The following is a 23,600-nucleotide window of genomic DNA, read 5'->3' as shown; positions in this document are numbered from 1 at the left end:
GCAGACTGAACGCTGAAAGGCATAACAGTCTATAATGATAATGAATGAATGAATGAATTATTATTATTACTACTAACTTGATCGTGTTAGTGGTACCTGCAATATAACATGCAATAAACAGTATATTTGTGAAATGGACCTTTCATTTTGATGTGAAGATTGCATACAGTCAGTTTTCCTGTGCAAGGTTGGCTCATTTTATGTTGCTGATACGTAGGAACCTAACAGAGCAATATTGACCTTATGGAATAGAAGTGTTAGACGGGCTGTGCATTGTCCTGAACTGTAAGGGTCTAGTGGACCACTCTGTAAACTGAAGAAAATTTAATCAGTGCATTAACTCCCCATGTATAAATATATTTCTAGAGTTAAAAGAAATATAACAGTTTTTATTTAAATTTCAGTAGTGCATAAATTTTCAGTGCTCTACCATTTAACAAAAATATTTTAAAAAGGAGGAAAATCTGAAGATTTACTTAGTCTGATATCTGGTATTAAGTTTACTGGTCAAGTTTCCAACAAGCTGATGCAGACTGATGACTACCCTTCGAAGAACGAGTGAAAATTAACTATTTAAGTTTCAAAATAGATTATCATCTCATGAAATCCAGAATTCAGTACTAACATCTTAGCTCAATGAAGGTATAATTTTAGCAAATTCACAATATGACAACTAGACTTAAGCAAGAATTTCTGCAAAAGGTATAAGAATGTGGCAATAAATGGCATACCAGACTACAATATCATCCCCAGGTTTACAGTTATCCACCAAATCATCTTCCAAGGTGACCCACATAGAACGAGGAATTGCCCCAACATTGAGCTTGGCCACTTGTTCCTATAAAATATGAAAAGGTAGTTCCACAAAAGTTGATATGATGCCAAACAAGAGTTATTTTTCAATTATTTCACATAAAAACAAACAATTTGAAATAACAATAAAAAAATTTAAAAATCATTCTTCAGTTCATCCCACTTAATTCTGTGTTTACTGGAACCACTCAGGTATATTTTGGCTTTTTGTTGGAGGTTTGCTGCTGGATGCCCTTTAGGGGAAGAATATACACCCACTAGATTTGAACCTCTGTATTCCAGGTGGAAAACCAGTACCTAACCCACTAAGCTAATCATATCACTTCCTCCACCACTCAATGAAATAAATGTTTTATATTATTATTATTATTATTATTATTATTACCATTATTATTGGCCACATTGGACCAATTGAGTCTTCCATGTACACTATTTCTTTGAAGGTTGTACTGTTTGATTCTTCGTACCTACCCTGTACTTCTTCATTCGTTCTGATTGCAGTGTTCTTAATTCGTCTGAAATCTCTACAGGCCTTCTGTGCATCATTTCAGTTGAAAATGTGCGATTCTTAACCCTCCAAGTGATAAGTAAATACCTTGTACCAGTAAGTGATAAACGACTGTAACGACCTCGTACACGTTTTATTAATTCATAAAAAATGACAGTAAAATGTATCATATTACATATATTTTTGTTCAGTATAAACTAGAGACTGTGATTATATAATAATTTTGGGTACATACCTTGAGTCCATTTTATTGGGGGCGGTGAATTACAATTTTTCACTTTTGAAAAAAAAAAAACAATGTTTCAACTTTCACTGTACATAGCTTCCAAACTATAAAAGACCAAAACAAGAGGTAAATGTATAAAATGTTCACCATTCTGTTAGCAACAAAAGACTCAAAGTACATATTTACCATAAAACTAAAGAACAGAAAGTTATGTACAAAAAACCAAAACTATGTACATCTCTTTGGGCATAATTGTTTACTTCGAGTCACTTGGAAGAGTTTTTGTTTTCCGCCCCTTTACTATGGGCCTGTAGAAGTGTTTCGACTTATGGTACCAAGTGGGATGAATGCCACAATTACACTTACGGCACGAGAAGTTGCTTCGTTTTCTTTTTATGGCAGGATCTTCCGAACAAACTATGCATAATCTTTCCTTTTGTTGGCTGAGTCTTGGATGTTCAGGCTGAACTCCATCTGCTAAATCTAATACAATGCAGTCCACAAACTCATCTCTGTCTATAGGCTTATCTGTATTCTTAGAATACAAACAAATGCATCAAATACAGCGATGTCGAGAAGATTGAAAAATTTATTTTCCAGTATTTTTTACTGGTTCTGCTACAGGACAGATGATAAATGCTTTTGTCACCGTTATCAACACAAAATAGCCAATGAACTGAACTATCGATTAGTGCAAAGTTCAACAATATTCATTAAATGGTTGCCCAGCAACATAGCTATAAAAAAAAAGAGTCGTTAATAACGACTTTATCATTTCACAAATGACTCATATCACTTGGAGGGTTAAGAAGGGTGGTAATTTTAATCTTGTTCTCTGCATCTGTAATTTCGAGTCCAACTGTTCTGAGATCCCTTGAATGTCTTTGATCCAATGCCCTCCTGTCTTCTTTCCCAGATTTCTCATCACTAGTTGTCATAAAATCCTGTTTTCTGGTAATCATAAGATGTGAAAGAAATAAGAAATTCTTTCCTTCTTCATCGTGCTGGTAACTGGGTCAATCTCTCAAGAGACAGTTTCACTGGGGAGGATTCGGACTCCATCAACCTGGCACTTTTTATTTATGCAAGTTCTGATAATTCTTTTTTCAGTTTTGAGGAGCTGATCAGTTCTTTCATTTTTAATTTGGAACAAGGTTTTGCAAACATAAGTGGCTTCGGGTTTTGTAGTGTTGGATCTTTGTGTTTATTGACAAGCATTCTTGTTATAAGTTGACCAGGTTAGAAATTGTGCATTTTTCATTTTGTTGGTTCTATTTATCCATGTTGCTTTCTCGCTTAAGTTGTGCATAATGATTTCTCCAAGGTGTTTAGGACTATGTTAATTTTTTATCATTTATAATGACTTTATGTTAAGGGGTTTCACTGGCACGATCTCAGTTTTCTCAAGGATATTTGTAATCCTGTTTTTAATGTAATTCTCTGGAGACTGGTGATCTGAGCACAGACTTCTTCCATGTCAAGATTAAAAGAGCTAAATCTTCTGCAAACCCTAGGCAGTTTGTCCTTATTGAGAGGTTTTACTCCAATTTTGATTTTAGGTGGGTTTTCTTTTTTGCCAAATTTTCATGATGAAATCTAGAGCCACACTGAAAAGCAGTGGGCATAATCCATCACCTTGTCTGAGGCCTGTATTTATTGTAAATCATTTGACATTTCTCCCCTGAAATTTACTTTTGAAATTGTGTTGGTTGATGTTAGTTCAATCATTTTTGTTAATTTAGGATGAAGACCATATGATCTGAGGATTTTTAAAAGAGTGGGTCTGTATATACTAACATATGCCTTTTTGAAATCTATGAATGAAATAAACAGCTGTTTATTTCTATATTTGTAATATTCCATTATTAGTTTCAGGCCGAGAATTTGGTCTGGGCAACTTCTGTATGGGTGAAATCCTCCCCAGTGTTCCCCAAGTTCTGGTTCCAGAATGCGTTTTATCCTATTGTAAATTATACGGGAGAAAATTTTGTAAGTGCAGTCCAAAAGGGTTATTCCTCTGTAATTGTCTGGATTAGTTTTATCTCCATTTTTTTAATAATGCATGGATTGCACCTGAAGTCCAATGTTCTGGGATTTTCTCTGTGATCCACATTTTCACTAGATGCTGATGTAGATTTATGATTCCTGGTTTCCCTGCATTTTTCCAGATTTTTGCAAAGACTAGGTCTTCACCACATGCCTAATAATTTTTTAGTTCCTTAATTGCAAATTCTATCTCATTGATAGATGGAGGATATATTAGATCTGTGGTGGTTAAAATGGGTGTGTCAGTTTTTATTTTCAACGTTTCCAGTGGGTCATAGCAATTTAAAAGATTGTTGAATATATCTGCGAGGATCTCTGCATTTTCTTGATTTACTATGGGCTAACCTTCCTAATTTATCTCTCAGCATTAATTTTCATGATGAAATCTAGAGCCACATTGAAAAGCAGTGGGCATAATCCATCACCTTGTCTGAGGCCTGTATTTATTGTAAATCATTTGACATTTCTCCCCTGAAATTTACTTTTGAAATTGTGTTGGTTGATGTTAGTTCAATAATTTTTGTTAATTTAGGATGAAGACCATATGATCTGAGGATATTTTTTAAGGTATTTGTTTGTTTTTTGTTATAACTCTCTTCTATCTTTTGTAAGGTATTTTTTTGGTTTGTCTGATGATTTTATGAGTTGACTTTCTTTGTTTTATTAGTTCTCAATTTGATTTGTCTGACTTTTGGGCTTTATGATTTATCCAAGCCTGGTGCCTTCTCCCAATTGCCTAGTTATATTCTTCATTCCACCATTCATGTTTTTTCCTAGGATTTGTTGGAGCTAACTCTTCTGCTATCGATTTTAGTTTGGTGGTTAGTTCTTCTGATGCATTAGTGTTGACAGGTCCTTCTCCTGTTTTCCTATAGTACTCCCTATTACTTATTAAGGTGGTACAGTCAAATTTTTTTCTATTTTTATTTGGAAGTCTTTTCTTAACCCTTGGAGTTAATTTTATTTTGATCTTAACAACATTGTGATCTGACCCTGAGTCTTCTCAAGGACATTTGTAAACATGTTTTTAATGCAATTTGACGTTGTAGATTTCACAATGGTGAAATTTATCCATGCAAACGTGGTCAAATTGCCATTCACCTTTTCGGAAATCAGGATGTTTCCAAGTTTTGCATTTGTGAGGTTTCCTTTTTAGGTATGTTGATTTTGAGGTAAGATTTTGGTTTCTGCATAATTCAACCAATCTTTGAAAGTTTTTATTTATCCTCTTATGTTCTGGTCATTTTCCAATAATATCCCGGTACCTTCTTTCTTGTCCCACTTGTGCATTGAAATCGCCAAGGAGAATTTTAACGTATGATGGAGGTATGTTGAATAAAGTTTGATCCAGGAGATCCCAGAATTTTTGTGCTTCTTCTTTATCCTTTACAGTGTTATTTTTCTGATTAGTGGGAGCATGTACACTGATAATTGTGTAGATTTTATTTGCAAATTTTAGAGTTAGTGTTGCAAGTCTGGGGGATTAAGATTTAAATTCCATGACTCAATCTATGATTCTGAGATTTATTAGAAATCCATTACCAAACTGCGAACAGTTTTTCATCAATCATATTCCAGGGATTCCTTTATACAGTCAGTACCCTTGTGATTCTATTGGGTGATCACTATTCCTTATTTCTTGAAGGGCCATGATTAGAATTTTATATCTGTTCATGATGTCAGTGACAATCTTTAATTTTCCAATTTGGCACAAAGAGTTAACATTGTGTGTCTGAAAGAAAGAGATTTGTTTAGGTTTATTTCTTTGAAGTTTTTGTGTAGATGGTGGCTGTTGAGTTTTCACATGCTCCGATCCATCATAATCTTCCGAATGACAGCCCACTCCATCCGAAAGCTGTCTTTTCTGCAATATATGATTGCAGTTGGTGGAATTCTTCTTCAAAAGACTTTTCAAAGTCAAGTGTCTAAGGTGTCACCTTGAGTTGAGGATAAATCCTCAAGTTACAATTCTATAGATTATTTAGAAAGGTGAAGATGAGAGATGAAGGATGATTTTATGAAATTGTGAAGAAGGCTTTCTGCCTTATTTCATCCTAGTTGTTCAGGACTGGGAGTAGGCATTTCCTCCAAACCCCACAAACATTATGGTTTTCCTGCCAATACTCTGGTAGCTGATTGCAGTGGTTTCCCACTGGGCGATGGGGTCGCCACATCCTTACGCCTGAAATGTTTAATTAAATATAAACAATAACCATCACCCCAAACTTAGCGATATTTCATGCTGTAATAATTGGTCAAACTGTTTCTGTAGATGCCACTGACTGATGTAACGTACAAAACTGATGAGATAACAGAATTTGACACAAAAAATGAGAAGTCAGGAAAAACTGTCGGCATTCATCAAGGACTACGATGTAAAGAATCTTACTGTTGCTGAACAGACAACCGACTGACCAAAGAAATATCCAACTTATTACTGTTAGCTGCACGTACGGTCTGAGCAAAACATTTTTTTAGAAAATCAAGCAGCAGTAGAATTAGTACACTGGACCCTTGGATTGCGAGCATAACATCGTTCCGGCAACATGCTTGTAATGGAAAATTCTAAGTTCCCACGGAGGGAGATATTTTTCACCAATTCACTAATTCCCTCCATAGGAACTTAGAATTTTACATTTGGAATTACTAGGTGGGCAATACTTCCATTGTGAAGATTTGTCTCCTGTATGCAGTTATCAGACTGTGCCTCTTGTATGGGCTTCTGATAAGTTCACCTGCATACACCCCAGCGTCAGTGGGTAGGGTCTGACACATCCCACTCTGATGAGTCTAGTGTCAGACCTAAGACAAAACGCTGGTTAATAGAGCAAACGCCTGAAAAGCCTAACATGCTTGTAATCCAAAGCGCTCGTATATCAGAGCAAATTTTCCCACAAGAAACAACTGAAATCGGATGATTCATTCACAACACAAAAATATTTATTCACATAACATTTCTTAAACAAAATATAACGCAAAACAAATTAAACTGCACTTTTACCTTACAATAGAATCATTGTTGGAGTGAGGGAGACAAGATATGACATGAGAAGAGTTACTGTATAGCATGAATTTCACTAACGGAATCACTGCCATCTGTTGGCTCACTGGAATTGTTTTCATTTCATGCAACTTTAACGAGGAGCCTGTCCAATGACTTGCTTTTGCCTCTTTTTAAGGATTGCATTGTCAATGAACAGATTCATCACTCGCACTGCTACAGCCTTATTCGGGTAGTGTTTTTCTACAAAATTTTTCACCGTTTCCCACATTTTGCCCTTCTCCCGAATCTCAGTTGAAATGAGAGATTCTATTGACTTTCCCTCCTCCTCTTCCCTAGATGACATCTCATCCATAACCTCCTCCGATGCAGGTCATCAGTTTGTTGGTGGTCAATTCCTGGCTCTGTTCTTCCACCAGCTCTTGAATGTCCACGTCATTCACCTCCAGCCCCATGGTCTTCCCTAAGGACACAATTTCAATGACAATCGGTGGCTCATTGTCACCAAAAATTCCCTCAAAGTCATATCCAAGAACACAGTCAGGCTACAGCTTTCCCCAAGAAGAAATGAGAATTCTCTTGGTGACCCCATCCCAGGCTTTATTAATGATCTTCAGGCAGTTCACGATGTGGAAATAACTTCTCCAAAACTCTCTGAGGATAAGGTTTGTTCCTTCGGTCACTTCAAAGCATCGCTGAAATAATGCTTTGGTGTATAGATTCTTGAAGTTCAAAATGACTTGCTGATTCATACGCTGGAGTAGGGGAGTAGTGTTGAATTCATCCAGTAAGTCGCCCTCAAGGCCTGGAGGATGAGCAGGAGCACTGTCCATAACCAGCAAGAGTTTGAGCGATAGATTATTTTCTGAAAGGTATTTCTTTACTACAGGACCAAAGACCTCATTAATCCATTCAACAAAGAAAATACGAGTGACCGAAGTCTTAGTGTTGAACCTCCCCACAACATTTAACTGGCTCATCTGCACCTTGCATTTCTTGAAGGCTCGTGGATTCTTGGAATAATACACAAGCAGAGGCTTTACTTTTAAATCCCCACTAGCATTAACACACAATAAGAGGGTTAAACGGTCTTTCACGGGCTTGTGACTGGGCATTGAATTCTCTTCTGCTGTAATGTAGGTCCTCTTCGTCATCTGTTTCAAAAAAGTTATGTTTCATCGCAATTAAAAATTTGCTGTGGCAGGTAACACTCAGTAACAATGAGCTTCTGGAACTCAGCAGTGAATGCCTCAGCTGCCTTAGCATCCGAACTGGAAGCCTCCCCGTGCCTCACAACACTACGGACGCCACTCCTCCTCTTTAAAGTTATCAAACCATCCCCCGCTGGCCTTTAAGCTTTCTTCGATTTCTGTTGACATACGTGTACTACATGGTAATTTACTTACGAGGTTGGTGTACAACGTCTTTGCCTTCTCACAGATTAAATTCTTGGTGACAGTATCACCTGCTAGTTGCTTATCATTTATCCAAACGAGAAGCAACTTTTCTACATCTTCCAGAACACGTGGCTGTTGCTTTGATAGTCTTGTGACTCCTTTTGCTGCATCTACCCCTTTTATTTCTTCTTCCTTCTTTAATATTGTGCAAATCATTGACATAGACTTGTTACAAAATCTCGCGATATCAGCCACTCTCATACTTCATGCTTTTCGATCATTTCCTTCTTAACTTCCACTGTAATCATCTCCTTTCTTTCGACCGAATTCCTTTTCAGCCTTTTCATTCACTGGGCTCATTGGTGAAGTACAGTTATAACACTAATGAAAGAAACAAAACGAACACTCGTACGGTGTTGACTATGTGAGCAAGGCATGCCAACTGAAGTCCAGGGCGGGAGAATAATACACACTCTCCTCCCAGAAAAAGAGAGGTAGAGAGGGGAAAACATAAGCATGTGAGGCTCGTATTACGGAATCTCACTTGCTTATCAAGTTACATCCGAATGATGAACATTTTCATAATGCAAGCTTACAACTACATGGCCCATACATACACTGTAGTCAACTCATCAGGTAAGCCTCAGAGCTTATGTAAATGTACCAAAAAAAGAAAAAGAGCTCTTTAATTAAAATGTTTGCTAGTCTTTCAAAACACTCGTATACCAATTTACTCGTATTCCAAGGTTTCACTGTATATACTTATTTTTTCTTTTCCTAGCAGTTTAATATTGCACTGACGTAGGTTTCCAGTGAGCTGTGGATGAGAAAGGGTAAGGCCTGGCAGGGCAATGACCATGCCCTTAACTGAGGTACAGTTCTGACATTTGTCTGATTGAAAATGATGAGCTATAGCAAAATCAATTTCAGGGCTGAATCCTCCATTTCCCAAATGCAAACTTACAACTACATGCCCATACACTGTAGTCAATTTACAAGGTAAGCCTCGGAACTTATGTAACGTATTGACGTACCATTTATGTCAGATCCACAAAAGCACAAGTATTCGCCTGCAATGTTAATTTTGAAGTGTTCAAAGTAGAATTTAATCTTTCCATGGCCGGAGAGACACTGAGTGAGAATGAATTCGGGCACTAACATTTTGTACTGGAGCCGGCTATACATGTTGGGAAAAAATAATTTTCTGGCGAAAGACCCTTTTGTACTTTATGTCCAGAGGTTGTTCCACTGTCTTAGGTAGATGTGTTTTGATTTGGGCTTTTGCAGATCTTGGGAGCGATTTGTTGTGGGTATTTCTATGTTGGATGAAGAAGCTGCTTTTGCAAAGATGTCTGCCTTTTGATTTCCAGGAGAACTGGTATGTCCTCGGATCCAGGAAAGACAGACATGGGGCACTGCTGTGCTCTATATCTTATAGTAGCAGCTATTCGACTGACTCTGTGCTTGTCATTGATTGTGTTCATTGCAGACTGCAACTCGCTTAGTATCTGAACACTACTACAGTTGTGTTCACACCACTCCACAGCAGACTTGATTGCCCATAGCTTGGCTTGAAATATTGAGCAGCTGGATGACAATTTGTATTGGACTGAAAACTCCTTCCCTGTTATTCTCATAGACAACGAATGCGCATCTCACTTTGTCAGATTCGGTGTTATTGGGTGTGCAAGAGATGTCTATGTAGATATAGTAGTCATGGCTCAACAACCAGCTATTGCAAACATAAGTCTTGAAGTTACTAGGGTGACCGGATTGCAGGAAGTGACAGTTCTTCTCCACTGTGGTTTCAGGAAATGGGGCAGATGATGTTATGTGCTCTTCATTAACATGAGTTTGACTGTTCCGATGGCAGATAAGAACAGGGGCTCTATTCAGTGATGACAGGTGCTGCTTGTGTAGATATTGTGCGATAGGCATGAGAAATATCTCAAATATTATTATAATATTTATAGATCCAACTGTTCAATGCAATACAATATAATCCACTATTTCATGTGGTTAAAATTTATACATCATACATAAAAGTCATAGGTACATGTTTCACCCTTTTTTTTTAACGGGCATCATCAGCCTATATCAATCTTAAAAATTAATGGATATGGAATCTTTCTAATCTTATAAACTATAGAGTAAAATGTTGGACTATGATTTCATAAAATATTATACTATAATGTCTAAAATAACGATATTGCACAGAAAGTATGTTAAAAATACTGTGAATTAACAGTTTTTGAAGATTAAAACGTGGTTAATCATGAATATTTGAGCATTTAAAACCAAAATGGACCCTCTTCTTATACATCATTAAGACTGTGACGGCCTTGAGTTTAAGTACAATCATCCAAGGGAGAATGTTTGTTCCATTCCATAGCATGAGTTCAAGATAGTAAAATCACTGTCAGTTAATTAAAACAGAAGTGTGAGCGTATCAAATATGTTAAAATATGTACGGTTGATATATCTGAAAGTCGTAGAAAAGAAAATGGGACTTCTTGTGGAGACATTGTTAACGATAAAATGTTGTGTCAAAGCTAGCTGATGTCAGTAATCATGTTGGAGTGGTAATCAATTGGATCCAAAAGAAGGTCAACTGGGCGTTATTAACCCCGTTGAAACATTTGTTGGAAGAAATGATCGAGTTTTTTCCCTTGAAATAAAATGTTAAAGAAAGTTAGTAAATAGTACTGTGCATGAGACTTCCCGTACGTCAAAAATGCCTAATTTAAAAATAAAAATTTCATAATGTTCTGTATTGAAATGTATCACAATTAAATTGAAATAATAAATAAGGTAGTTCAACCTATTCAATACAAATAAATACGAAATGTAGTGTTACATTCCTATTTCATTATAAGTGGAATCGGTACCGGTTTCGACCCCAATCCGGGTCATCATCAGCCGAATAAAACGCAAAAAACAATGCATAGGTAAGAAAGAAAGAAAATAAAAGATCAAGTCCCCACAAAAACAGTTGAAAAGGCAATGTAAAACAACGGGGATAGGCACTGTAAAATTCAGAAGAAGTAGAAGGTAAGTCACTTAAAAGAAGCAAGGCACAATCTTCTGAGCAGCAGCATAGCACACGTAAAGTTCAACATCGTCTCATAATGTTTACAAGAAGCAGAGAACAGTTAGATGAGTCAGCTTGCATACACTATTAGGCGCGAAGTCATAACACAATCCAACAAATAAGAAGATCCAAAATCTTGCAGGAGCCCAAGACGAGTAGCTCAATTGAAGTAAATTGGCAGCTCCCAAAGATCAGCGCGACATATTCAACGTCAAGCACTGTGCTCTCAAACGCCAACGGAACTTGATGAATGATCCAATACTTGCTTCGGTCGCAGAAATGTACATATACATATACATGTAATACAATTCAATATAATTGGAATATGTAACTAGATCTTGTAGATTTTTTATAACAGTTGACGCAAAAAAACAATTGTGAAGAGAAAAATGTTAAAAAGCGCAATATCGGAAACAAATGAAAAACGTATATGCACAGTGCACTATTTCTTGAAGGTAAAAATTCAGGTCGTAATTGAAGTAGTCAAAGTCAGCGCAAGGGGCATGAGTTTAAATTTGAATGTGAAGACCCAATATGCAGGTGGCACTGTAGTATATTAGTATACAGTTCAATTCGGGAAGTAGGTTGGTTTTTATTTGTTTTTTGTTTTTTGTTTTTTGCTTTTAGGAGAGGTGAAAAGAAAAGATAGAATAAGTTAATAAAGGAAGAGGATTAGTAGATAAAAGAAGATTAAAAAGATTTGAAGTTAAAAGATGATGGGAAAGGATAAGATAGGGAACTAAAGGAGATAATTCAATTTTCCATGCCTTACAAAGTTCCTATCCACATTTTCTACCTCCAATAACCCACCTTCCTAACCCACCCTGAACTACCCCTCCTTCAAGAAAATGTTCAGAAGATGTTACCAAAAGAAGATCTCAGATCTGCAAATGAGGAATGGGATAACCTGAGGAGAGTATTGGTGAAGACAGCTGAGAGAATATGTGGAAGGCAGAGCCAAATAAGAAATTCCAAAGAAACAGCATGGTGGAATGAGGAAGTAAAAGCTGCTGTCAAAGCTAGAAATGGAACAAGAAGAGCTTTGTACCATGCCAGAGTGTGAGGAAATCCAAGTGAAATTGAGGATAAACTATCATTTTACAGAGAAAAAAATCACAGGTCAAAGGAATACTTGACAGTGAAGAATGGAATTGCAAAGAAGATCCTGCCAATAGAGTAGGGCAAGACAAACACAAATAGCACTGAAAACAAAAGAAATGATAATAGTACTATCAACACAGTAGAGCTTCCAAACAGAGAGGTAACTAGAAATTAAATATTACAGGAGTTCAGTAGGTATTTCAATCACTTACTGAACTGTAATACAATTGACGACACAAAAGATGACACTCTAAACCCTAAAAATTATAATGTAGAAAGTTTGACCTGGCTGGAAGTGGGATCAGCAATATGTAAAATGTAAAACAACAAGTCTGCAGGATTGGATGAGTTCAGTGTTGACATGATCAAAGCACTTGGAGAACCTGGAATACAATGGTTATACAGAGTTAGTTCATTCATAATCTGTTTAACCTCCAGGTTCGGTTTTTCCCTCGGACTCAGCGAGGGATCCCACCTCGACCGCCTCAAGGGCAGTGTCCTGGAGGGTTGTACAGAGTACTAAATAAAATTTGGGAAGAAAATGAAATCCCCAGTGACTGGAGGCAAGGAGTGATTATTCTATTTAAGAAAGGTGACCGAAAAAAATGTAACAACTATAGAGGCGTAACCCTTCTATCTCATGGGTTAAAACTATATGAGATCATCCAGGAAAGAAAAGTCAGAAAATTTGTTGAACTCAAACTTAAGGAAGAACAACATGGATTTAGAGCGAACAGATCAACAGGTTTTTTTTTTTTTTTTTTTGTTTTTTGTTTTTGCTAGTTGCTTTACGTCGCAGCAACACAGACAGGTCTTATGGTGACGATGGGACAGGAAAGGGCTAGGAGTGGGAAGGAAGCGGCCGTGGCCTTAATTAAGGTACAGCCCCAGCATTTGCCTGGTGTGAAAATGGGAAACCACGGAAAACCATTTTCAGGGCTGCCGACAGTGAGGTTCAAACCTACTATCTCCCGAATACTGGATACTGGCCGCACTTAAGTGACTACAGCTATATATGTTGTAAATAATGTTGTAAAATAATAAATAATAATAAATGATAAATAATAGATAATAAATAAATAAATAAATAAATAAATAATAAATAAATAAATAAATAAATAAATAATAATGTTGTAAATAAACTTATAACATTTATTTGTAATGAAAAGGTGGACCCTTTTAAGTTTCCTATCTTACAGCTATCGAGCTCGGTAGGTCAACACTAGACCTTATTTTTCGACAAGAATGCTATAATGGATGAGATTATAAACACAGTGAAAATGAAGGATCAGACAACAAATGCACTTATATCTGCTGACAATGTTATGCTATAAGGTGAAACAGAAGCAGAAGTTCAAGCTAAACTAGATCTTTAGCAAGAAGAATTCAAAAGAATGGCAATGATCATCATGGGGAAGAAGGAACAGGAGTATTACCCTCATAAAAAACCAGGGTCCATCTGGCTCCAGATGGTTGTTGTTGTTGTTTAAGTCATCAGTCCATAAACTGGTTTGATGCAACTCTCCATGCCACCTTATCCCGTGCTAACATTTTCATTTCTACATAACTATTGCATCCTACATCTGTCTGTCATATTCATATCTTGGTCTAGCCCTACCGTTCTTACCACCTACACTTCCTTCAAAAACCAACTGAACAAGTCCTGGGTGTCTTAAGATATGTCCTATCATTCTATCTCTTCTTCTCATCTTCACATTCATATGTAATTTAATTACAATCAGGTACCTGATTAATTATCTTTCAGATTGAGATTAAGGCTGAAGATGCCCTTAATTAAAGGGCGAAAAATGTCCCTATAATTTTATTTTCAGATTTAATTTTTTATTAAAATCTCTTTTTATGTATTGAATAGGTGGAATAATTAAACTTTAATATTTATTTGACTTAATTGTACATTTCAATAGGACCAAAATAAGAGAATTATAACATGTAAGATAATTCGGTAGTCGCCTGACCAAAAATCCTATTCTTTCTGCCAACGTACTTCACTAATAATAATAATAATAATAATAATAATAATAATTGAATGGCCTCAGCTACCGTGTGCAGACATTTCAATTTGACGCCATCTGGCTGCCTGCTCATCAATTTCGACGTTCCGTTTTACTCTAGGCCCCCACTAGATGGCAGACCGAGTAAACCGAAACTCTCTTGGGCGTCTATGGCTGAGATTTAATGAATTTTGTCGGGTAAACACCAAATGTGTCACCAGAGATCTTTCACATGCCGACATCATACGACATGGAGTGTCGAATGGACTTTTTTTCCACCCTTCAAAAATCCAACTACCTCTGCCGGGTTTGAACCCGCTATCTTGGGATCCAGAGGCCGACACTCTACCACTGATCCACGTACTTCACTTATACCAACTACATCTAACTTTAGTCTATCCATCTCTCTTTTCAGATTCTCTAACCTACCACAACGATTCAAACTTCTAACATTCCACGCTCCGACTCACAGAATGTCAGTATCCATCTTCCTGATTATCGCCCCCTCTTGTGTAGCCCCCACCCGGAGATCTGAATGGGGGACTAGTTTATCTCCGGAATATTTTACCCGGGAGGAAGCCATCATCAGTACATCATTCATACAGAGAGAGCTGCATGTCCTCGGGAGTTAGTTACGGCTGTAGTTTCCCGTTGCTTTCAGCCGCGTAGCAGTATCAACACAGCTAAGCCATGTTGCATGTTATTACAAGGCCATATCAGTCAATCATCTAGACTGCCGCCCTTGCAACTTCCGAAAGGCTGCTACCCCCCTTTCGATAAACCATTCTTTAGTCTGGTCTCTCAACACATACCCATCCGATATGGTTGTACCTGTGGCTCAGCTATCTGCTTCATCGGGACACGCAAGCCTCCCCACCGCGGCAAGTTCACATGGTTCGCAGGGGATGGTAGTACCTTGTTATAAGGCCCCTATATACGGTTACTAGGCAAAAATGGTCAACAATCTCAATGGTGGAAGAGAAAGAATGTTTTTCCCAACGGCACAGAGAGCGGAAGAGCAAACCCCCGGTTGGCACCCATGGACCAAGTGACCACCGGTATAAGAGGTCTCCCTCTACCAAGTGCCAACGGCCTTCTTGGAGGGCGGAGGTTCAGGGCACCCTCTTGTCCTTGGGATGGGAAACTACCCCTAAAGGCGGAAGAGCCACTAGATAGCCAACGGCATAGGATGCAGAAGGCAAGAGGAAACCACTGCATTAAAGATCCCCAGGATATCCTAAGAATAAACATGTATGATGAAGTCCTCCCAAGTTCAATTTGAATCAAGAGGTAAAGTAGTCGCCAGCTCAGATTTCCGAAAGGGGATAATGTAAGAAAATTCCAAGAAATGATCAAATATGTAAAATGGGAACATGGAATTTTCAATCATTCAAAAGGACTGGAAAACTGGAAAATGTCAAAAAGGAATGGATAGACTTGAGATTGACGTCTTAGGACTAAGTGAAGTGAGATGGCCAAATAATGGAGACTTCTGGAGTGGTGATGACAGAATTATTTATTCAGGAGATGAAATGGGAACGGATGGAGTTGCCTTTATCTTAAAACGAAAACTAGTGAATCAAGTCCGAAGCATTTGGGGATTTAGCGAAAGAATTATCATGATTACACTCAAAACAGAACCTAAGGATACAGTATTAATACAGACATACATGTCTACATTGAGTCATGCTGATGATGAAGTGGAAGATATATATATGAACAACTGGAGGAAGTACTGATGAAAGTTAAAGATGATATCCTAGTCATCATGGGAGACTGGAATGCTGTTGAAGAAGAAGGTAACGTAGACAACTGTGTGGGAAAGTATGGACTTGGAAATATGAATGCAAGAGGAAACAGGCTTATTGAGTTCTACAGAAGTCATATGTTGTTTATTGGCAATACCTGCTTTGAAAAACCAAAAGGAAGAAGATACACTTGGACAATGCCAGGTAATGATGACAGATATCAGATAGATTACATATTGATAAAAGACCATTACCGCAACCAAGCCAAATCATGTAAGAGCTATCTGGGTGCAGATGTGGATTCAGATCACAATCTGGTGTTGATGAAGAGTCGACTACGATTAAGAAGAAATGTTATAAAACAACCCTATAAGAGATGGAATATTAGCAAGGTAAAACATGACAAGCAAGCTTTAAATGAGTTCAAAGAAAAAACTGACAAAAGAATTGACCTTAAGATGATGTCTGGAAATATACAGGAAAGATGGGACAAAATAAAAAACGAAATAACTGAAACAGCTGAGGCATATTTCAGTAGACAGGAAAAGGTGGTATACAAACCTCACTGGATATATACTGGATTTAATGGAAGAATGTTGGAAGTGCAAAGCAAGAGGAAACTATGAAGAATATGCAAGACTTAGAAACAAGATTAATAGAGAAGCAAAGAAAGTAAGGGAAGAACGGCATGAAAAGAAGTGCAAAGACATAGACGAACATATGGCGAAAGGTAACAGTGAGAGAGCATGCGCCGAGATATAGAAACAAGTTTCGAACAAGAAAGAACATGATGAACATCATACGGAACAAGAATGTTTATTATTCCCATACCAAAAAAGCACAGAGGTGTGAGGGTCATAGAACGTTGAGCCTCCTCTCCCATGGTTCCAAAATCATAACACGTATTATCTACTGTCGGATTGAGAGAAAAGTAGAAGATAATATTTCAGAAGAACAGCTTGGATTTAGGAAGGGGAGAGGTACACGAAAAGCCATCTTAAGTCTCAGAGTAATTAATGTAAAGTCCCTGGAAATTGATAGACCTGTGGTAATTGCTTTCATTGATTTAGAGAAAGCCTTTGATAATGTAAACTGGAATGTACTGTTTGAAACCCTATGAAAGCTGAAAATAGACTACAGGGACAGAAGAACACTATCAACTTTACAAGAACCAGACAGCATTAATTGGCAAGGAAAGAGTGGAAGTAAGAATTGGGAAGGGAGTAAGACAGGGATGTGGACTACCGCCAGTTTTATTTAACACCTACATTGAAGAAAGCATTACAGAATTTTTAGCTATGAACAGTCATGGTATAAAAGTTACTGGCAAACTGTTCAGTGCCATACGTTTTGCAGATGATATAGCCCAGATAGCTGAGAATGAAAGAGAAATGGAAAAGGCACTAAATCAGATAAACAAATTACTACAAGACAGGTGCGATATGAGAATAAACAAAAAGAAAACCAAGGTAATGGTATGCACTAGGGAGGGTGATCGAACCGTCAATGTGCTAATGGATGGAGAAATTAGTCCAAGCAAAGGAATTTAAATATCTAGGGAGCCTGATCACATCTAATGGAAAATGTACGAGGGAAGTAAATACTCGAATCGCACAGGCAAAAGAAGCCTTCTCAAAAAAGAAGTCTCTAGTAACATCGAAGTATGTTAACTTAGAGTTGTGGAAGCACTTTGTGAAAAGTTTTAATAATAATAAATAATAATGTTATTTGCTTTACGTCCCACTAACTACTTTTACGGTCTTCGGAGACGCCGAGGTGCCGGAATTTAGTCCCGCAGGAGTTCTTTTACGTGCCAGTAAATCTACCGACACGAGGCTGTCGTATTTGAGCACCTTCAAATACCACCGGACTGAGCCAGGATCGAACCTGCCAAGTTGGGGTTAGAAGGCCAGCCCCTTAACCGTCTGAGCCGCTCAACCCGGCATGAAAAGTTTTATATGGAGTATTGTAAGCTATGGCTTTGAAACATGGACCCTGCGAAAAGTAGATGTTTAGAAACTCAGGACATTTGAGATGTGGTGTTGGAGACAAATACTAAAGATACCTTGGACTGATAAAGTAAAAAATGAGAATGTTCTCAAAAGAGTAAGTGAAAAACACATCTTGGTTGAATTCTTGAACAAAAGAAAGAATAGCTTTATTGGCCATTTGATTCGTCATTCTGATTGGTGCACCACCTTTATTAAAGGGAAGCTGGAAAGAAGGAGGAGTAAAGGAAGACCAAGAACTCAATTTATAGACGGCATTAAAGGCAAATACACCTAGTGCCACTTTAAAGCTATTGGCTAAAGAAAGAAGACGCTTGGAAGACATGCATGTCACCCACCAATCTAACAGTTGAGGAGTAGAAGAAGAAGGGATAAGAATAGAACGGTTATAGTTGTATTTGTGGATACTGAGAAGGCATATGATCATGTACCACGTAAGCACATATGGGAATGTCCGAGACGTAAAAAAGTGCCGGATGACATTATAGCTCGAGTAAAACAACTATATCGAGAGACAAAGAGCTGTGTGCAAATTCAAGGAGGCCGGTCAAACTGTTTTGAAACCAAGAGCAGAGTCCAACAAGGAAGATGTCTATCGCCACTTCTCATTACTATAATGGATGAGGTTATAAAAGCAGTGAAAATGAAGGATCAGGCAACAAATGCACTTACATTTGCTGATGATGTTATGCTATGAGGTGAGACAGAAGCAGAAGTTCAAGATAAACTAGATCTTTGGCAAGAAGAATTTAAAAGAATGGGAATGATCATCAGCCGAACTGAAACCGTCTGTTTAGTGATGAGTTGAAATCCTGAAGCAGTCCACCTGCGAGTGGAAAATGAAGTAGACATTATCAATATCTTCAAATACTTAGGAGCTTAATTTCTTCTGACAATACCAAAAACCATGAAATAGGCAATAGAATACAAGCTGCATCAAAATTCTACCACTCTATTCGTCAATTACTTTTGGATAACTCATTTCCCCAATCTCGCAAGCTCACGATGCACAAAACGTATCTTGTACCAATTGTAGCATATGGACTGGAAGCAGCAACGTTGACTATATCTGCACAAAGTCGCCTACAGGCCACTGAAATGAAGTTCCTTTGGTCATGCCTACAAAAGACAAGGAGAGACAAAATAAGGAATGTAAGTATTTGGCAACAACTTGAATTGGACAGGAGCCTGTTGGAAACCTTAGAATAAAGCAGATTACGATGGTATGGACATATGAGGATGGCTCCAATTAGGACCCCAAGAGCATATTATGAAAGGAATGTTATTGGTAAGAGGCCCAGAAGGAGGACTCGTGATAGTTGGGAAAAGCAAATTTTCAAATACCTTGTCAAACATGATGAAAATTGGCAGCAAAAGTTAGAACCTCCATTGTGGATGGACAGGACAAACTAGAAGAGGCTCATAAACACCCGCACCCAGCTTGTTGTAGGGGAAAATCGATGATGATGATGATGATGATGAAAAAAACACCTCAAAGACATAGAAAGAGTTAAAGCAACCTACTTGAAGAAAGTACTCTCTGCGTCCAAATTTACACCACTGCAACCATGTTTATGAACTTGCAAGGGTAACATTTTATAAGACCTACACCATCAGTTGGATCTGCCATATACACATCATTCTCCTCCTTTTCCCTTATCCAGCTCCTGCTGGGTTAGGGCATTTAAGGCCCTTTTCCACCATCCTCTTCCATCATTCTGTCCCAGTCAAGGTTTCTTCTTCTTGCACTTCTCTTTATTGGATCGATCCACCATGTTCTAGGTCTTCCTCTTGCTCTCTTTCCCTCAACCTTCATCTCCATCATCTGTTTTGGTATTCTTTCCTCCTACATCCTCTTTACATATCCAAACCATCTCAGTTTTCACCTATCAATTCTCTCATTTAAGTTTTCCATTCCGACCTCCTTTCTCACATTTTCGTTTCTTGATGTACCTTTCCTATCATACTTCTTAGGTATTACATTTCACTAGCTTGAATTCTACTCTCCTCCCTACTTGTCATTGTCCAGATCTCAGCTACATATGTCAATATGGGTGCAAGATACATTGTTTATTATCTCTTTACACATTCTTGGTACTTCCTCATTCCAGACAAGGTTTCTTCCACTCTCGTAGAATGCATTGCCCTGTTGGACCCTCTTGCAAATCTCCATGTCCAGCCTTGTATAATGCAATTTATTCACTCCCTAGGTATTTGAAACTGTCAATAATTTCAAGGCTTTGACCACAGATTTTCACAATGCTTTTCTCTTGTCTTTATCCTCCTGATATCACCATGGTCTTGCTTTTCTCTGTGCTGATTTCCATATCATACTTTTCAAGTTTTCTTGTTCAGTGCATCAAGTTGTTCTTGTACTTCTTTGTTGTTTGTTCCCCAGACCACAATATCATCTGCACATAATAATTTCATCTCCCTATTCACACATGCTTCCTTTGTCTCCTTCACAATTTTGTCCATAAACAAAAAGTGACAACTAGAGCCCGGATTTCCATGCAAATGCATGTTTTTAAATAAGCTGGTTACAATTCTCAAACTTTGCAAATATTCGTTTTATGGCTTAACGATTCCAAATAACCGTTCTTTTCCGTGCATGTTTGTATGTTTTGGCCTTTTTAGGACAAAATTCATGCATAATGCATATTTTGAAGATTTTGGATTTAATAGCGAATATTTGGACGTTTATTATTGCATAATACGACTTTTCTTGTGACTTTGGCACATATATAATGCTAACTTGCATGATAGTGCCTTTTAGGAATGTTGGTTTGCAGAATTTGGGGCCTTTTTTCTACGTTATACAGAAAATCTATTACTGAGAAACTGAGAGAACGAATTCCTGGCATCCTACATGACAACCAAAATTAGTACATAATCCAATTAACCAAACGCGTTCTTATCTGCTGCTTGAGTAAACATTGACGTAAGCCGGAAAGCCGCACATCGATCTGTGTAATTATTGGGACTAAATTGTCCCAGTTATACATTGTTATAAATCGAACCATAAATTGTGCATTACTCATTGACGGCTCATTCTTTCATCTGTGTTAGACGAACAAAATAAAACTTGTATCGCATTCCTGTGACGCCGCGTTGCTGAGCTAGCAGCTGGTTTTGCATAGAACCCTCTTCCTTATCCTGGATTTTCCTACCGGGAACTGTCACTCGTCACTTTGTTATCGCAGTAGGCAATCAATGCCAGTTATTGAGGAGATACAAATGTGTCTGCCATCATTCCATGGAGAAGTATAACTGCGGCAGCTAAATATAAGTTGAAAAAAGTGATCCGTTCAAATCCTGATTTTGATTCGTCAAGCTTATATAATGTAATAGACAAGAAGAATGTTCCACCGATCAATACATTTATTCTGAATGAATTATTGCACTAGTACCGGTTTTGGCCTATCTTGGCCTTCATCAGCTAGCACACAAATTTACAGTCATTAGACAAAATTACAAAGATGTTACGTTAGAGCATCCGGATGTCTAATGAAAAATGGAAGTAATATATATTGCAGTATGTTGCATTAAAATATCTCTGATTAAAAGTGGTGATGGTTATAATAAACTAAAACCTATTGATTAAGCATGGACATGAGTACATAAACACATTAAAATATATATGCCACATCATAAGACACTAAAAAGTATAGCACATTAAACACATTAAAACATGGTATATTTTAAAAACGTCTATTAAAAATTTGAGTTCATGTTGCGTTGCATTCATTCTTCAATCCTCTTGTAGTTCTTGTGTTGATTAAGTTGTATTAGGTGATCATCGAGAATGTACTATGGCTGATATACTTTGTATTGGTATGTTATAAGAACTCCTGTCATTAAAATTTGAAAATTGAGTACTGTGCAATTCAACTGTTGATGTAGTCCAGTAAGATTTATATATACAGCGAGACAGGGTTTAATTTTAGAGAAGTTGGTGGTGACACCTCTCTCGTTTATGCACGTTATATGGTTGTTATTGTTGTTGCTGTGGAGGTTGCTGTGGAGGCACAACACAACAAATCTCCAAACATATCGGTACACAACCTCCACAGCAACAACAATAACAACCATATAACGTGCATAGACGAGAGAGGAGTCACCACCAACTGCTCTAAAAGTAAACCCTATCTCGCTGTATATATAAATCTTACTGGACTACATCAACAGTTGAATTGCACAGTACTCAATTTTCAAATTTTAATGACAAGAGTTCTTATAACATACCAATACAAAGTATATCAGCCATAGAACATTCTCGATGATCACCTAATACAACTTAATCAACACAAGAACTACAAGAGGATTGAAGAATGAATGCAACGCAACATGAACTCAAATTTTAATAGACGTTTTTAAAATATACCATGCTTTTAATGTGTTTAATGTGCTATATTTTTTAGTGTCTTATGATGTGGCATATATATTTTAATGTGTTTATGTACTCATGTCCATGCTTAATCAATAGGTTTTAGTTTATTATAACCATCACCACTTTTAATCAGAGATATTTTAACGCAACATACTGCAATATATATTACTTCCATTTTTCATTAGACATCCGGATGCTCTAACGTAACATCTTTGTAATTTTGTCTAATGACTGTAAATTTGTGTGCTAGCTGATGATGGCCAAGATAGGCCGAAACCGGTACTAGTGCAATAATTCATTCACAATAAATGTATTGATCAGTGGAACATTTTTCTTGTCTATTACATTGAATCCAATCAATACAGAATATGAAACTTATAAATAATAAAGCTTATATAAGACATATTGTAGTAAAAATGTAAAAGACGTACAATTTGACCTAACTTTTTGTGACGTAGAACTTCTGTGCTTAAGGATGTGCTGACAGATAAACGAACAAGCTTAAATCAAGGCAATTTGGAGAAATTAGTTGTTGTACAAACGTTTCAAAAGGAAGTGAATTTTGATTGTGCATATTTCCAGTTTATCGTGCATGTTTTGCTGTATGATAGTGCATGAATGCATGCATATTTTGAGATTTGATAGTGCGTGGAAATCCAGGCTCTAGTGACAACATACTTTTTCATTTTTACAATTGGATTTACGTCACACCGACACAGATAAGTCTTATGGTGACGATGGGATAGGAAAGGCCTAGGAGTGGAAAGGAAGTGGCCATGGCCTTAATTAAGGTATAGCCCCAGCATTTGCCTGGTGTGAAAAATGGGAAACAACAGAAAACCACCTTCAGGACTGTCAACAGTGGAGTTCGAACCCACTATCTCCCGGATGCAAGCTCACAGCTGCGCGGCCCTAACCACATGGCCAACTCGCCCGGTACCCCTCTGTCTTAGCCCAGGTTCATTTCTAAACCATTCTGTCTTTCCAAATGGAGTCTGTTCTCTGCTGACACAGTTTTTATACATTGCTTGCACCATTTCTATAGACCTAAGGCACTCGATAATATGCTTTGCGCACGTGGGTTCTACTACAAAATTTGTAGGACTACAGGATAACATGAACCCAGCTCTCAGTGTACTTGTCAGCAGCGTGGATGCATATGCGAGAGGTATCATGCATTGTCATGCAGACAACAAAAAGAGCTAACTAAATTTTACAATGAATGAATGTATTTTAGTTTTAAGATTAGATTTTAGAA

At 37.5% G+C, this 23,600-nt stretch overlaps 1 protein-coding gene across 1 annotated transcript in view; it reads right to left on the bottom strand.

The window, feature by feature from the left end:
- LOC136858442 (uncharacterized) overlaps positions 1 to 23,600 on the bottom strand; it is a 257,510-nt gene that overhangs the window by 232,658 nt on the left and 1,252 nt on the right. The window contains exon 6 of the mRNA XM_067137987.2: positions 732 to 838. Within this exon, the coding sequence (XP_066994088.2) occupies positions 732 to 838 (107 nt within the window). The remainder of the gene's footprint in view (positions 1 to 731; positions 839 to 23,600) is intronic.

Source organism: Anabrus simplex, chromosome 1 (assembly GCF_040414725.1).
Source record: "Anabrus simplex isolate iqAnaSimp1 chromosome 1, ASM4041472v1, whole genome shotgun sequence".
NCBI lineage: Eukaryota > Metazoa > Arthropoda > Insecta > Orthoptera > Tettigoniidae > Anabrus > Anabrus simplex.
The sequence above is the reverse complement of the archived record's forward strand: the minus strand, read 5'-3'. Positions and strand labels throughout refer to the sequence as shown.